At 38.4% G+C, this 17,701-nt stretch overlaps 1 protein-coding gene and 1 pseudogene across 11 annotated transcripts in view; one reads left to right on the top strand and one right to left on the bottom strand.

The window, feature by feature from the left end:
- Positions 1-225: 225 nt before the first annotated feature.
- ABI1 (abl interactor 1) overlaps positions 226-17,701 on the top strand; it is a 129,359-nt gene continuing 111,883 nt past the window's right edge. For 2 of the 11 annotated variants that reach the window (XM_053923387.2, XM_053923385.2), the window contains exon 1: positions 244-509. In XM_053923387.2, coding sequence (XP_053779362.1) covers positions 393-509 — 117 coding nt within the window. In that variant the 5' untranslated portion in view covers positions 244-392. Of the gene's footprint in view, positions 510-17,701 lie in introns of all 11 variants that reach the window. The other 9 variants (XM_045184125.3, XM_024576596.4, XM_024576601.4 and 6 more) reach the window with 7 other exon arrangements.
- Positions 14,607-17,678, bottom strand: LOC112319313 (large ribosomal subunit protein eL31-like; annotated as a pseudogene).

Below are 17,701 nucleotides of genomic sequence, written 5' to 3'. Positions count from 1 at the left end.
ACGGTACTTAAACCACCACCCACGGTCCACCTTTTATTACGCTCCGCGGGGCTTGTCATTGGAGGCTCCCTAGACGCATGCGCTTTTGACCGGAAGCAGGCACGTGAGAAACTACAATTCCCAGAAGACCATGCCAAAGGAAAAAAAACTGTGGCGGGGGAGGAGGGAAATGGCTTGAAGGCTCGCGAGAGAACGAGGTTGAGGCGGCTGCGTGAAGTGGGTGGAGGGGGGTGGAGAGAGTGAGGAGGAAGAGAAGGAGGTGCCGTCCCACAATACCAGGCGGGAGGGCGGGTAGGCGGTTTGTATCCGGGCTGTGAGGTGCTCGGATCCTCCGCGGACCGTGCTGCTTCTGTGTCTTTAACGCGAGAGGAAGCGATGCGGAGGGGTGGAAAATGGCAGAGCTGCAGATGTTACTAGAGGAGGAGATCCCGTCTGGCAAGAGGGCACTGATAGAGAGTTACCAGAACCTGACCCGGGTGGCGGACTACTGTGAAAACAACTACATACAGGTGAGGAGCGCGAGCGCGCGGGTGGGCGCTGGGCCGACCACCCGCCGCTGGCCGCCCGAGTGACCAGCCCACTGGGCGGGGTGGGGAACTGCCTTAACCTCAGCGGCCGCCTCAGTCCCAAGCCCCAGCCAGGGACAGAGCAAGTGGCCGGGCTCAGGGAGTCGAGCTGCGTTACAGGAAGTGGCTGTGGTGGTTGAAACCGATAGAAGGGGAGAGAGAAAATGGGCGAGGGAGTCGGGAGCCCGTCGCAGCCCGGAATCCCCCTGCGGGCTCGGCGCCCCGCGTCGCGCTGCCCCTCGGCAGCCTGCAGTTCGCTGGGTTTCTGTCCGGAGACTCAGCTGCCGCCCCATTGCCTCTTCGTTCGGAGAGGGGGTCTTGGACCGAAGAGGGGGAGAGGAAAGGGCAGGGACGAGGCGCAGGGAGGAGCAGCAGAAGGGAGAGGAAAAGCGGGGTGTGTGTCGGGGGAGGATGGGGTGGGGGCGATTATGTCAGTTCAACCCAGAGGGTGTGTCTTTTATTTATTTATTTAAAAAATTTGTCATGAGTCACATTACACAGACCTCCCCAAGGGAGAGGAGGAAGCGAGTGAGGAGTGAGGGAAGGCGTCTAAAGAGAAGTTAATCTCAAAATTCCTTTAATTGAAGGTTTGTTATAGGTGCCTTGCCGGTCCGTTTTCAAGTCGGGTTTTTTCCCATCTCATCATTTTCACTTCCGTCCGACCAATAACGCATGTCTAGGGGTTGTTAGGGCTATCGTTATAAAACACAAATGACTTAACTACTTAAAAAAATGTCTTTCATACTCTCTTTCCCCAAGTTCTTGAACTGTTGGTTTCATAAGTAACTTAAAATATAATGGTGTAATCGCCGGTTGCTTATTTTCTGAAGGTTTCTCTCTTTCCAACTTAAGTAGATGTGTGTAGAATTTGACTTAAGATTGATTACCGACCATATGTAGTCTTAGAACCATAAGTAAAATATATTATTGTAGATTTATTAGAAAAATTTTGGCAGATAATTGTTTTTATTTTAATGATTGAAAGTGAGTTATGGTGTGGTAGTTTGGTTTGTAGATCTTTGCGTAAACCGGCAGTTTGCAGAAGCAAAAAAAGTAACAGAGTCCTTTATCAATATAATGGCACCAGAAATTTGCTTGCTAGTGGTAAGGCATGACCGAAACATGTTTTGAAAGATTAGGGTTATTGCAATTCAGAACTAAAGTATTTACAGAAAGCCTCCCATGTGATTATCATTTTTAAGAACCAATAGTTTTGGGTTGGCAAATGCTTTTCCTCTTTATTTTTAGAAGGCGAATCTGTTTTCAGAATATTTTGAATATTTCTCAGTTTCCATATTAGTAACGTTGTATCTTCAGTAGCACTACTAGGAATTTATCTCATAAATTTTTTCAAGCTTTTACTGTAGGAATTTTACTGATAAACTTGTTGAATGCCTGCCACATCTACTGTATTTCTTGTTTTTGCAAACTTAATATTTAGCCTTTTAAAAATACTTTAAAATCCAGTAGAAGTGTGGATGTAGTTTGGAAATAGAAAAGTGATCTTACAGTTTATTGATACTACAAATATACAAGTTTTATTCAACAACATGGAAAGCCTTAAAATTGAGATGAATCTCAATTTGCTGGAGGTTTTAAGGGCTTTGAAAATCAAAGAGATTGATTGAAGGAAGTTAAATTGCCCCAACTCCAGAATTCATTTCTTTATAGAAATCAGCCCATAAGTGCTTAACAAAGGGTGGCTTCTTTTTGTTTTGCATGTTGGGAAATCTGACAAATAATATGGTGTGGTAACTACTAAGTATTGGCAAATGCAAACATGTTTTAACCTGTCTGGTGACTATGTCCTTTTCAGGTACTTGTCTGCTGTAAAGCACTAGCGTGCTCATGCTCGCACGTGCTCGCGCTCCCGAGCTCACTCTCTCTCTCTCACTCTCACACTCATCCCTTTCCTTTTCCCTTCCTGCCATCATCATGTAACTTTGAAGCACTTTTAGACTTATTGGTAATATCCCCAATTAAGTCATGATAATTCTCATGTAGTCTCTTACTTTTAAACTTGTTAGCACCATTAGTACCATGGTGCTGTCAATGGTTCCTTTTTTTTTTGGTGGTCCTAAACTTTACATCAGTCAGGTATTCTGAATTTAGTGGGGTTCAAAGATGTTTATCATAGTAGCCTTTTATCCATCTATCTATCTATGTATCTATCATTTTTATTGATTGATTGTAGTAAGAGAGAGGAAGGGAGAGAGAGAAAGAGAAACATCGATTGGTTGTTCCACTTACCCACGCATTCATTGGTTAATTCTTGTATGTGTTCTGACTAGAGATGGAACCCACAGCCTTGGTATATGGGGATGAAGCTCCAAACTGAGCTATCTGGTCAGGTATCTTAGTGGCATTTAAACTTTTGGACTACATGATGCACTAGATGCCTTCCTGAGGCTCAGACAGGCTTAGATGATGATGAAAGCTTTGTGGAAGTTGTGGTGGTAGCTGACTTTGTGATGTGTTGGGCTGCTAACTTTGTTGCAATGAATAGGGAACCAGGAGTGCTAGAAGTACCCATTTGAGTGTCTTTTGAGATCTTTCTGTATCCCTTCTATGACCCTTACTGGGTTATAATCAACACCTTACATAAATATGTCTCCTCTCAGGGAAAATATGTAGTTACTGTGTTTTGAGAATTTTTTTATACCCAAGGCGAGTTAAGTTACTGCATGGGTGATTTTTATCCTGAGACTTCAGTTTTCATTTTGTTTGCTTCCCTACAGTTTGGAAGTACAATCCTGTTAGACTAAGTAAGGTGTTTAGTTGACAAATTCTTTTTGGCTGTAATGCAGTTGAGTCCTCGAGTACTTCATTAGCTCTTTGGGTCCTGTTGACTTTAATTATTAAATTGTACTATTAGCCTTGGCTGGGTGGTTCAGCTGGTTGAAGCATTGTCCAATACACCGAAAGGTTGCTGGTTCTATTTCCAGTCAGGACACACACATAGGTTGCAGGTTTGATCCCCAGCCGGGGCATGTGTGGGGAGGCAATTGATATTATGGACGTTTCTTTCACATCAATGTTTCTCTCTGTCTCTGTCCCATTTTCTCTCTGTAAAATCAGTAAACATATCCTTAGGTGAATATTTAAAAATATTAAAATTGTATTATTGATGGCAAAACTTCTCCAAAAAGTATACTTTTTTAAATACCTCAAGATTTTTGAAATTGTTATGAGGAAATAACATTTAAAGTAGAAAATGCTTTTTGTATAGAGAAAAATTTTTGCCTTTTTCCATCTTTTGGTTGACCTGACCAGTTTGAAATTATTTTTTGCAGTTTATGTCAAGGACATTTGCTTCTTAACTTGAACACACTTATTCATCTAGCCAGTTCTCTTTGCTCTATTTTAGGGTCCACAGTGCCTTTATCATGAGAACTATTTTGGGGAATAGGAAGCGAGCTAAAGCTAAAAGGAGTATAAACTGCTTAAGAAAGATTTCTGTGCAAATTGCTAGGTTGGGTAAGGACGGAAAAGTCTTCCATACAGCTAAACTTTTTAATTTAATTAAAAAATTTGGCCTGGCATTCCCCCAACAAGAGCTTTATTTGGGTTAACAAGTATATTCTTATTATACTGTATAAAGGGGATCTCATAAATGGATTAGTTTATTTAGCTTGTTTTCTTCCTCGTGTGATGCTAGCTTATGCTCATTTGCTGATTGTGCACATTTAATCTTTGAGGGCAGGTAATTTTTGTGCAGGAGCAGTTTGGGATAGGTAAAAGCTAACATTTCTGGTACTGTACAGTTTATTCCAATTTATAAATGAAGTCAGTTATTACAATCCTTCTTCCCTGCCTCCCTCCCTCCCTCTCTCCCTCCCTCCCTCTCTATCTCTCTTTCTTTCTTTCTTTTTTTCTTTCTATTTATTTATTATGAGCAATTAAAGGCTCAGAGACATTAAATACCCCTAAAGTTCCATATCTCATGAGAGATAATGCCTGGAATCAAGTCCAGATTTTGTGATTCTATATTCTAAATTCTATTTAATGAATATTGAGTAGGGTGCTTACTGTAGGATGGGGGATAAAAAAAGTGCGAAGAGGGGAATAGGGAAGAAAAGAGGGTGATACATAGTAAATGCTTATATTTATTGAGTACATACTTTGTTACAGTCTCTGCAGGTTGATTTGTATTAGCATTACTTCTTATAAAAACTCTACATGATAAGCAATATTCTCTTACAGACCAGGAAGTTAGGACTCACAAAAGTTAAATGAGTTTTGTTTGATCATATACTTAGTAATTGGCAGTCAGGAGTTCTGCCCAACTTGTACAGGCTCCACAGGTTCCATGGCTGTGCTCTTCTTGTCACACTATCTAGCTGTGAATGAATCTAGAACTCAGACTAGTTTAGATGTCATGGAATAAGTAGACTTTATTATTTTTTTTTTTTTTAAGATTTTACTTATTTTCAGACAGAGGGGAAGGGAGGGAGAAAGAGAGGGAGAGAAACAACAATGTGTGGTTGCCTCTTACATCCTCCCTACCGGGAACCTGGCCGGCAACCCAGGCATGTGCCTTAGACTGGGAATCGAACTGGCAACCCTTTGATTAGCAGGCTGGCACTCAACCACTGAGCCACTCCAGCCAGGATGGAATAAGTAGACTCTTGTTGAGAATGTCTGGGAACCTAACTATTTTACCATTGTTTCTTCTGAGTTCCAGGTTGCAAATATAAGAACCAATATGTTTGTTATTTGGGGATGATAGTTTTGGCACTTGAAGTGTTGAATTATAGGAGTCATAGGCTAGTTTTTCATTGAACTCAGTGGATGTTTTTCCTTTTGTGCATCATTGCCTGCTTTTTTTTCAATCCTGATTCAGCTTTGCAATTGTGGTAAGAAAACTTATAATAGAATTAGTAGAAGTTAACAAAACAGAATGTTTTAGAAACATTTTGATTTTTACACAAACCAAATTCAGCTAAAGATAGTCAAAATGATTGAGGAGATTAGGACCGATTGGAAATGGTAGAATTTTTACACTTGCACTTTGAAGTGAGTAAAAGAGTGGCTAGTAAAATTAGAGATACAGGTTGGAAATCTAGTGAATTAAACATGGTTTTAGTTATGTACAGCATGGTGACTATAGTTAATGATACTGTACTGTATATTTGAAAGTTGCAAAGAAAGTGGATATTAAAGGTTCTTACTACAAGAAAAAAAATTGTGTTGTGGATGTTAAAACTAGACTTACTGTGATCGTTTGCAGTATATATGTATATCAAATCACTATATTGTATACCTGAAACTCTTGAGATATTGTATGTCAATACAAAAACAAAACAAGACAGGGTTTTGGATACTTTTATGGAAATCTCAGGTAGTTGTTAAGATTGACTGGTAGTCACAACCTGCTTATTAATGCTGCTGTCAAGCAGGCAGGATCTGACCTTGAGTATTAGGTCTTACGAATATTATGTCAGTTACTAATGATACTCTCAAGAATATTGAATATTCTCTAGGGCTGTATGTTATTTAAAGTTTGTATTAAAACTAATAAAAAGAATTTGTATTAAAACTTTTTCTTTTTTCTTTTTTAACTTTTATTTATTTATTTATTTATTTTCCCATAAATTACTTTATTGTTGTTCAATCCAGTTGTCTGCATTTTATCCCCAGCACTCCCCCCAAAACTATTTTTCTTTTGTAACTTTAATACTTATAACAGCTTTACCTGTGGTGCTTTCATCTAGTCCTGGTATGTTTAGAGCCTCAGTTTTAGCAAGTTTGTGTCATTTGGAGAGGTTCTTTTTAGAAAATTGTTGAAATAATCTCTTAGAGTAAGGACCGCTTCTAATTCTTGTGTGCTTGTGTTTTCTCAAGTTGGTTCTGACAATTGAAGAATGCTAATACTCCTTGTAGTGGGAAAGAGGTATTTGGACAATTGGCCATTTAGAATAACCTACTTATCTTGGGTGAAATTATGTTACAGGAATTAGATACTTGTCAGTTAACAGACAAGAACATATTGGCTAGAAAGGAAGAGTGCAAATATTGGGAGAAGATGTTGAATCTAACATTAGCAGGTTGTGTAGATGTAATTCTATGAGAATAGTGTTGGTATGAAAAGTAATGTAAAAATTATTAAATGCTAATTTGGGGGCATTTAAAAGTTTGAATTGGAGGAGCTGTATGTGTTTTTAATGCTTTTTTGTGTGTTGATTATAATTTTTATTGACGTTATGGTTTGATTTTTAGAAGGAATAATAATCAAACCCCCAAAGTACAAACTTTATAGACTTTAATATTTAATAAGACACTATACTGAAAAATAAGGGAAAAAATTTTTGCCCTGGCCATTGTGGCTCAATTGGTTGAGCCACCCGTGGAGTGAAAGGTCAGGATTTGATTCCCTGTCAGGGCACATGCCTGGGGTGTGGCCTGGTCCCAGTTGATGTTTCTCTCTCACATTAATGTTTCTCTCCTTCTCTTTCTCCCTCCCTTCCCCTCTCTCTAAAAAAAAGATAACAATAGCTAAAAAATATAAGGGATTTTTAAATACTTCAAGCATTGAGAAGAAGAGACATTTGCAAAATTGCAATTATTGGATTTTGTTTTTAAATGTATGGGTGTTTTTTAATTTTTATTTTTTTAATCCTTACCTGAAGACATGCTTATTGATTTTAGAGAGTGGGGAAGGGAGGGAGAGAGAGAGCAAGAGAAAAATTGATGTAAGAGAGACATCATTCTGCACCCTGACCCACCAGATACCGAACCCCCAACCTAGTTATGTGCGCTGACCTGGGAATCCAACCATCATCCTACAATCCTTTTGGGTTATAGGATGATGCTTCAACTAACTGAGTCACACTGGCCAGTGGATTTTGTTTTTAAAAGAAATAGCATAAAATGACCTGATCATTTTAACATCAAACATTAATTGCTTAGAAAGGAGACTTGAAGTTTTTAGTATTACCATTCTGTCAACTCAGTTAACTACAATTAACCTTGGCTCTGCTAACTTTCTCCATTTACAAATGAAATTTTCTCAGAAATAGTTGGTAGTGAACTAATGTTTGTGAAGAAAACCTGAAAGCAAAACAAAATATCCTAAGGAAAATAATGTGTATTTGTTATCAAGTAGATTCTAATTTTGATATGCATCTTTGTATAGCAAGTTCAGCAGATATTTGTGGAATTGTGATTTATGTTTACTAAACAATATTGGTAGGACCATCTCAAGTGTAGCTGAAGTGTAAGGAAACTAATTTTAAGTCTTATTTTACTAATGATTAGCATAGTAATTAATAACTCATCATAGAAGATTCCAAACATATTCAGAAATGGAGAGAATAGTATAATGAACCCCCATATTTTTTTTATTTTTTAAAAATTGTATTTTAATGATTACGCTATTACAGTTCTCTTGTTTTCCCTCTTTGCTCCCCCCCCACCCAGTAACCCCCAATCCCTCAGGCAAATTCTCTCCACCATTGTTCATGTCTGTGGGTCATTTGTATAAATAAGTCTTTTAGCTATTCCATTTTCTATACTGTACTTTACATACCCATGGCTATTCTGTAACTACTTATTTGTACTTCTTAATCCCCTCACCTCTTCACCCATTCCCCTACAATCTCCCTCTCATCTGGCAACCATCAAAACGCTCTCTGTATCCATGATTCTGTTTCTGTTCTTGTTGGCTTAGTTTGTTTTTTAGATTGAATTGTTGATAGATTTTGTATTTTTTGCCATCTTATTGTTCATAGTTTCGATCATCTTATTCTTAAATAAGTCCCTTTAACATTTCATATAATAATGGTTTGGTGATGGTGAACTCCTTTATTTTTTTCTTGTCTGGGAAGCTCTTTATCTGATCTTCAGTTCTTAATTAGAGCTTTACTGGGTAGAGCATTCTTGGCTGTAGATCCCTGCTTTTCATGACTTTGAAAATTTCTTGCCCATCCCTTCTAGCCTGCAAAGTTTCTTTTGAGAAATCAGCTGACCATCTTATGGGAACTCCCCTGTAGGTAACTACTTTTCTCTTGCTGCTTTTTAAGAGTCTCTCTTTGTCTTTTATCTCTGGCATTTTAATTATGAGTGTCTTTGAGTGGGCCTGTTTGTGTCCGTCTTGTTTGGGACTCTCTTTTGAGTGTCTTTGAGTGGGCCTGTTTGTGTCCGTCTTGTTTGGGACTCTCTTTTCTTCCTGGACTTGCATGTCTACTTCCTTCACCAAACTGGGAAGTTTTCTTCCATTATTTCTAATTTATTGTTCTCCTGCTGGCACCCCTATGATGCGAATGTTGAACCCCTTGAAGTTGTCCCAGAGGTTGCTTATGCTAACCTTATTTTTTCTGATTCTTTTTTTCTTCTTGTTCTGCTTAGTTGTTTTTTTTGGTTATGTTCCATATTGATTTGATTCTGAGCTTCACCCACTCTATTGTTGTTTCTCGGTAAATTTCTCTTTATTTCAATTAGTGTGTCCTTTGTTTCTGATTCTTTTTCTGGAGTTTTGATTTGTTCTTTTATTTGGGCCATGTTTCCTTGTCTTCTTGTTTTGGTAGGCTCCCTGTGTTTGTTTCTGTGAATTAGGTAGAGCTACTTTGACTCTATGTCTTGGTAGTGTGGACTAATAGAGTCTTGGTGCCTTGGTGCCTACTAGGTGCCTTGTAGGGTCCAGTGGCATAGCCTCCCCTATCACTCAAGCTGGGTACTCAAGGTGGGCCCTTCATGTGGGCTGAGAACACTTTCCTCTTATAGCTGAGCCCTGATTGCTATTGGCAGATCTATGGGTGGGAGTTACCCAGGCCAGTTAACTGCAAGGGTTGGTAGTGGCCACTTATTACCAGTCTCTCCCCTCCCTGGAGGATCACCTGCACAGGGGCAGGGTTGTGGTGGTCCAGTATGGTCTATAGCTGTCCACTGGGTGTGCTGGCTGTGGCATTTCCCAGGTGGTACAGGCCAAGATCAGCCCCCACCTGTGTTTTTCCTGAGACCACCCTGCCTGAGCTATAAAGCTCTCTGAGGTGGCTGCCTTTTGTTCTGGGCTTGGAGATTCCCAGGTGAAGCCAAGCTGTGAATCTAGGCTGGCTGCTGCTAGTACAAAGCCTGGGGCTCGCTGAGGCCAGCTGTTGCTTGTTTGAGAGGGTTTAGGAAGTTGTGAAACATGAGCAAAACTAATCATTCATATGAAAAAGCAGCTTAGGTGGGTCTGTAAATTGGGTGGGGGGAGTCTTGGGATCTCCTATGGGGGATCAAACAGTGTTATCCAGGTTGATGGAGTCTCAGATATGGCACCAGCTTGCTGGCTCAGTGCGGGGAGGATTTAGAAAAGGGATAATGGCCTCTGCTTGTCTTGATGCCAGATACTTCATTTTCTCCCTGTATACCTTTGGTGCCTTTCAAGCTGCTGGCCCCAGTGCTGGAGATCAGAGGGAGTGAGTGAGTCTGGGTATGTGAGTCCATGTGTGGGTTCTTTAATAAGAGGAACTGCTTGGGGCTCAATCAGTTTCTTTCACCAACTCAGTCTCCGCTGATTTTTGTAGCCAGAGGTTGTGGGGACTTTATCTTCTTGGCACTGGAACCGGGCTGGAGGGCCTGGTATGGGTCTGGGACTCCTCACTCCTGAGATATGCCTTCTGAGTTTCTATCCATCATATGTGGGTGAGGAACGAGCCCATTCTGTGTCTGTGCCCCTTCTACCAATCTGGGTGAATGTAGTTTCATTAATTCTGTAGTTGTCAGTCTAACATTCAGCTTGATTTCTGACAGTTCTAAGTGATGGTGGTTCTATATTTTAGTTGTGATTTTGATGTTGTTTGAGAAGAGGCAAGCCATGTCTGCTTATGCTTCTGTCTTGACTGGAAGTCGAACCCTTATTTATCACCCAGTTTTAACAATTATTTACCTGTAGCCTGTCTCCTTTCATCCGTATTTCTCTCCTGTCTCCCTGCCATTATTGTAAAGCTCATCTTTGACATATCATTGCATCTATAGATATTTTAGTACATATCTCTAACAGATGGAGGCTTACTAAATCCACTGCATAACTTCTATATGTGAGGAAAAAAAGATAATGAATTTTATTATAATTGTGACCAAAAAGAGTAGAAAGCTTTAAAACAATGTATTTCGATCTTTTTTAAAAATTAATTGATTTGAGAGAGAAAGACAGAAACAGAGAAAAAGAAAGAGAAAGGGAAATATTGACCTATTGTTCCACTGTGTTTATGCATTCATTGACTACTTCTTGTATGTGCCCTGACCTGGGATTGAACCCACAACCGTGGCATCTTGGGATGATGCGCTGACCAGCTAAGCTGCCTGACCAGGGCTAAACAGTCAATATATTTTTAATTTACAGATAATGATGTTAGTGATTCCTGCCACTGCCACAGGTTAATTAGAATTCAGCTGTATTATTATTTGCTTTATAATTATTTAAAAAATTGAATTACAATTTATCTAATACAAAACATACCATTTTAGAGGGTACAGTTCCATATTATTTAGTATATTCACAGTGTTGTGTGACTACCACATTGGTTTAGTTCCAAAGCATTTTTATGACTCCCCTAAAGAAAAAATTTCTATCCATTACGCAGTTCACTTCCATTCCTATCTCCTAGCACCTGACATTCACCAATTTGCTTTCTGTCTCTATGAATTTATCTGTTCTCTCTTTCATGTAAATGGAATCATAGACTATGTGGCCTTTTTGTCTGGCTTTTTTCACTTATATTAAGCATATTCTACTGTATGTATATACCACAATTTATCCATTCATCTGTTGATGGACTGGTGGGTTGTTTTTACCTTTTTAACTGTTGTGAATGGTACTGCTGTGAATGTTCATGTACTGTGTTTGAGTGCCTGTTTACAGTTCTTTGGCATATATATAGCTAGGAGTGGTTCCTAATGGAATTGTATTGTGATGTATGTAATTATCTGTCACTGTACTGCAGTGTAATGAGTAAATTCCAGACATAGACTCAGAATTTTAGTCTGAATTGATAGAAATTAAGGTGTGGAGCTTATTTTTTTGCTTTATATGTAAACGTAACGTTCCCTCTGATTACCAGAGTAATATAAAATATGGTGATTGAATAAATTTTAAACTTTTTAGAAGCATATATAGCTTAGACAGTGCAAGTTTCTTGTAATATCACTACCACCTATAGCATATAAAGAATGTGTCTCAATTTTATGCCGTGTAGTTGCTAAACTCATTGTTTATACTAAGGCAGAAAGTATTTCAGGCATAGTATATTCTATTTATTTTTATTTTATTTTTTAAGATTTTATTTATTTTTAGAGAGGGGGAAGGGAGGCAGAGGAGGAGAGAAACATTGGTTGCTGCTTTTATGCCTCCTGAGTGGGGACTGAACCCGCAACCCAGGCATGTGCCCTGACTGGGAATTGAACCCGCAACCTTTAGCTTTGCAGGATGATGCCCAACCAACTGAGTCAAACCCATCAGGGCAGTCATAGTGTATTTTAAAAACTAAAAACAAACAAACACACACCCTAACAGTTTAATGAGATTATCTAATAATCCAATCAAATGTGGATTGTATTAGAGGTTAAATGAAACATAGTATACAAGATGTGGAAGTTGGATATCTCAATTGCTTTGTGTGTGTGTTTTAATTGTCGTTCAAATATAGTTGTCTCCATTTTTCCACCACCACTCCCCCCCCCCAGCCCATGCCTATCCCCTACCTTCAATCCTTCCCCCCCTATGGCTTTGCTCGACTGCTTTTTTTTCAGCTTTAACTATTATTTTTTTATTTTCAATATATTTTATTGATTATGCTATTACAGTTGTCCCATTATCCTTTTATTCTCCTCTGACATGCACGCCCATGCCACCTGCATTCCCCCCCTTTAGTTCATGTCCATGGGTTGTACATAATAAATTTTTTGGCTTCTCCATTTCCTATACTATTCTGAACCTCCCCTTGTCTACTTTGTACCTACCATTTATGCTTCCTATTCCCTATACCTTTTCCCCGTTCTCCCCTCTCCCACTGATAACCCTCCATGTGGTCTCCATTTCTGTGATTCTGTTCCTGTTCTAGTTGTGTAGTTTTTTTTTTTTTTTTTTTTTCAGGTTCAGTTGTTGATAGTTGTGAGCTTGGTATTTTACTGTTCATAGTTTTGATGATCTTATTTTTCTTAGACAAGTCCCTTTAACATTTCATATAATAAGGGCTTGGTGACAATGAACTGCCCTTCCATTCTAAAGTATAGCTTTGTTGGATAGAGTAATCTTGGATGTAGGTCCTTGCCTTTCATGACTTCAAATACTTATTTTGAGCCCCTTCCTGCCTGCAAGGTTTGTTTTGCTAGATCAGCTGATAGCCTTATGGGAACTGCTTTGTAGGTAACTCGCTCCCTTCCTCTTGCTGCTTTTAGGATTTTCTCTTTATCTTTAATCTTGGGTAACTTAATGATAATGTGCCTTGGTGTGTTCCTCTTTGGGTCCAACTTCTTTGGGACCCTCTGGGCTTCTTGGACTTCCTGGAAGTCTATTTCCTTTGCCAGATTGGGGAAGTTTTCCCTTCATTAATTTTTCAAATAAGTTTTCAATTTCTTGCTGTTGATCTCCTTCTGGCACCCCTATAATTTGGATATTGGAACATTTCAGGTTGTCGGAGAGTTTTGTAAGAATCTCTTCACTTTTTTGAATTCTTGTTTCCCCATTCTGTTCCGGCTGGATGTTTATTTTTTCCTTTTGTTCCAAATGGTTGCTTTGAGTCCTGGTTTCCTTCCCCTGACTATTGGTTCCCTGAATATTTTGCTTTACTTCATTTTGGGTATCTTCCATTTGTTTTTTCATTTCTCAATCAAGCTCAATCAGTTCTGTGAGCTTTTTGATTACCAGGGCTTTAAATTCATCAGATAGGTTGGCTATCTCATTGTTTAGCTCTCTTTCTGGAGTTTTGCTCTGTTCTTTCATTTGGCCCCTATTTCTTTGTCTTGGTGCACTGGTTAAGCTGTAAAGTGGCGGGGCCTCAGGTATTCGTTCACTAGGGCAAGGCGACCCTTTTTGCTGTGTTGTGGCGTTGTCTGTGGGGGAGGGGTCAAAGAGGGACCATTGCGGCTTGCTTGCTTGGCTCTAGCATCACTTTCCAATGAACTCTCTCCTGTGCGACTGGGAGTTTCTCCCACTGTGGTAACCACCCTGGTAGTCCACAGTCAGTTCTTAGTTTCTCCTTCAGCCAGCCCCAACCACTTGGTCCACCTCCTTGCTGTGGGTTTTGGCTGCTGGCCCCGCTTGGCGGTCCACCGCCTCACGGTGGGTTCTTAGTGGTTTGGTTGTTCTGGTTGACTTCTTTAATTCCTTGGTTGTTGGAGTTCCATGCAGTTTGATTTTCTGGCACTTTTGGTTGTTTATTGATTTTTGCATGGTTGTTATCCTCCTTTTGGTTGTGCGAGGAAGTGAAGGGTTTCTACCTATGCCTCCATCTTGGCCGGAACTCTCCACATCCTAAAATTTTTTAAAATATGCCAGTAGATGGTAGTACATGGGTGGGAGGATATCAAGAGTACTGCTTTGTTATATCCAGTGAAACTTTTGTGTTTGATCCCAGACGTCCTGAACACTAAATTCAAGGTTTAGTATGAAAAAATATATAAAATATCTCATTGATAATTGTTTATATTAATCACATTAGAAACAATATTTTGGATATATTAAGTTAGATAAAAATGTTATTAGAGTTTAAAAACAAAGAGTACTGTTGTAGACATGTTAAGTAGGAGATAATGATTAGACAACCAAACAGATAGGCTAGATAGTCATTCTGCAGTTTAGGGAAGAATCAAAATTGGAGATCAACATTTAGGAGTCATCACAGAATAGATTAGCACTGTCTAATAGAAATATGTGAGCCACATATGTAATTTAAAAATTTTCTAATAGTCACATTAAGAAAGTATGAAGACACAATTTGAAATTAATTTTAAAAACGGAATTTATTTAAACCACTGTATTCAAAGTATAATTATTTCAATAAATAATCAGCATAAATAATTAGTGGAATATTTTACATTCTTTTTTTTACCTACTCTTTGGAGTCCGATGTGTATTTTATTTTGTCATTTATTTATTTATTTTCAGTGATTTTATTTATTTTTAGAGAGGGGGAAGGGTGGGAGAAGAGAGAGAAACATCAATGTGTGGTTGCCTCTTATGTGCCCCCCACTGAGGACCTGGCCTGCAACCCAGGTGTGTGCCCTGACTGGGAACTGGACCACTGGCCCTTTGGTTTGCAGGCCAGCACTCAATCCACTGAGCCATACCAGCTGAGTCGTATTTTATACTTATAGTACATCTCAGTTCGGACATGGATAGTGAAAAACTGGGATGTCCATGGATGAAAAGTTCTGTAATAACAAAGGATAGTGGGAAATTAGGTAGTAGAGTAAGTCAACTGAAGAGATAGAATGTGGGTATTTGGGATTTTTGAAATCTAGATTTTTGGAAATGGTGTAATTACCAGTAATGACCATGGCGGTTTTGACTGGTGAAGAAAAGTGGAAAGCAATTGTTTAAGTTCAGGAGGTGAATTGACTGAGGGGCAAAGGTTTTGGGTGAATTAGCTGAGTGAATGTTGACATCACTAAGAACAATGAATGGTAGGAATAGTGTATTAATGAATTAGATGTGAGAGTCCTTAGAGAAGGAGGAAATGATGAGGATATTGGTTGATGATGGTAATAAGGAGGTTACTTTTGTAGAGACCCTCTTCCCTGTCCCACCAGGTTGGTTTATACCTTGTTAGAGGCTCTGATAGAGTCCTATGTATTTCCTCTGTAACACTCGTTGCACCTGTTTGACATTTGATGCTGGTCTCTAAGAAAGCAGCTCAAGGTTGGTCTTGTTTATTCCTGTATCTCCAGTGTCTTCCTGTGTTTAGCACATAAAGCTCTCAAAAGTTACATGAACTGTATAGAGTCTGGGAACTCAGTTCTGTTCCTCATTGTGTATGTGTGTATATATATACATACACATACACACATACATACATATTATATATATTTTTTAGAGAGAAGAAGGTGGGGAGAGAGAGAAACATAGATTTGTTGTTCTACCTATTTATACATTCATTGGTTGTTTATTTTGTGTGCCCTGATGGGGATTGAACCCACAACCTTGGTGTATCAGAATGACACTAATCATCTGAGCTATCCGCCCAGCGCCTCATTCTATATTTTAACCAGCCTTTAACACTCTTTTATCCTCTATAGGAGAAGTTTTAACTAGATTATGTCTAAAGTGACAATTCTGATAGTTTTTAGTAGTTTGTTTCTAACTTCCAGCTCTAAAATTCTGATGTTTTTATTAGTTTATTTCTGCATTAGTTCTTCAGTTTCCTCTAGAAAATGTTTTTGCTTTACTTGTATATATTCCTTTTATTTTGTTGTTAGCAAATGTTACATTTAAATATTTACTTCTTTGTAATTAAGACATCAAGACATTGAATAAATAGGTTCAGGAAATGATTTAATTCATTGTTATGAATGGCGATTCCTCCTAAATATTCTTAAAATCTTTATATTAAAATCAATTTTTCTAAGTGTACTGAAGAGAGAAGATACAGGTGAGGGTGTGTGAAATTAGACTATCTCACTGTGTCTTTATCCCTTGAGTAATTTTCTACCATATAGACTAGTAGGACTGAAGCTTATGATCTCAGGATTCTTTTTGTTCGCTTAAACAGTATTGATGCTGGAGAGCTTTTCTTTTTGTGGTTTATATCTATCAATATTAATTATCAAAAATTAAAATGGAGTTTAAAACATTAGCTCATTTAAAATATCATGTAATGGTTTTAGCGTAAATAATACATATTTTTTAGAAATATTAGTTTCCCATAACAAAAAAAGTTTAATGAGGAGCATGGCAATTTTTTACATTATTAAAAAATGCTTTAGTGACTGGCTTATACAAGAAAGCTAGATTATCATATCTGCTTCTGCATTCAGTGTGTTGTGATATTTTTATTTTGGATGAAGTATATGAGAAAGTCTGGCTTCATCCAGTCATGTATTTGGAAAGAAAGGAGTATTTTCATAACCTGTGGATTAAATTGTGGATAATTTTTTTGATACTACCTCAAAACTTGGCAGATAGTAGTTTCTTAAAGAGTGGGTGCAGTGAAACTTTATCACTGAATATTTTATACTCCAGTATATTAAAAGTTTTTGCATAGGTCCTTCAGAAAATATTCGTTGACTGAGTGATGTAGTTCTGAATGTTGGCACATTTTATTGTATGATAGACAAAGAATCACATTTGTTCACATCACCACAGATGTTATGAGATGAGTCTTTAAGTATTGAAAAGTTTCCAAGCTCACGTTGATGGATACCATTTTCCTAAATTCTAATTTTTTTTGAAAGCTCTAATTTTATTCTTGGCAGCAGATATTTCCAGTTATTTTCCTTGGAGTGATAGATTCACTTCATTCATTTGTAGGAACATGTCTGCCAAATACCCAATCTGAATAATCATAGTTTGTCACTTGTTGTTTGAAGTAACAATGAAGTCGGTTTTTTGAAGTTCCATGGTAAAGTGGCTTATTTAGCTTGCAAATAAAGTGCACAAATGCTTTTTCCTAAAGGCAATTATTGTACTTCAAATGCAACTGAAGTACTTGATATGGACTTCCTATTTTGTCACACAGGACATAAAGAGGCATCTTAAGGGTCAAGATTTAATAAAATTAAGAACATTATATTCAGGCAGTGTTATAACCTTATTTGACAATCAGTAGTTAGTTCTCATCCACATTAACTGTAGATTTTTGAAAGTGGTGATAGGTACATAGGTGACACACATATAGAGCACGTTTGGTGAATCTTCATCCTCATTATGTTTTCTGGACAACTGCACCTGATAATGGTATGGGATATTCTTTATTTCTTTGGCCCAGGCACCTTTGTTGAGTGTGGTATCAGTGTGTACATCTGGAGTTTCCATCTCCTTCATGGCGAATTTGTGGATCTCTTTGAGTGCCTGAGTGGTGTGTTTCTTGAAGCCCAGTCTGTGGATGTGCTTGTGAATGTCGATAGTGTTTTCTGTGGTCACTACCTCATTGATGGCAGAACGGCCCTTCTACCACTCTTCTTTGCGGGAGCCATTATGCTGGGTCCAAATTGGAAAG

The sequence above is a fragment of the Desmodus rotundus genome, chromosome 4 (genome assembly GCF_022682495.2).
Source record: "Desmodus rotundus isolate HL8 chromosome 4, HLdesRot8A.1, whole genome shotgun sequence".
NCBI lineage: Eukaryota > Metazoa > Chordata > Mammalia > Chiroptera > Phyllostomidae > Desmodus > Desmodus rotundus.
The sequence above is the reverse complement of the archived record's forward strand: the minus strand, read 5'-3'. Positions and strand labels throughout refer to the sequence as shown.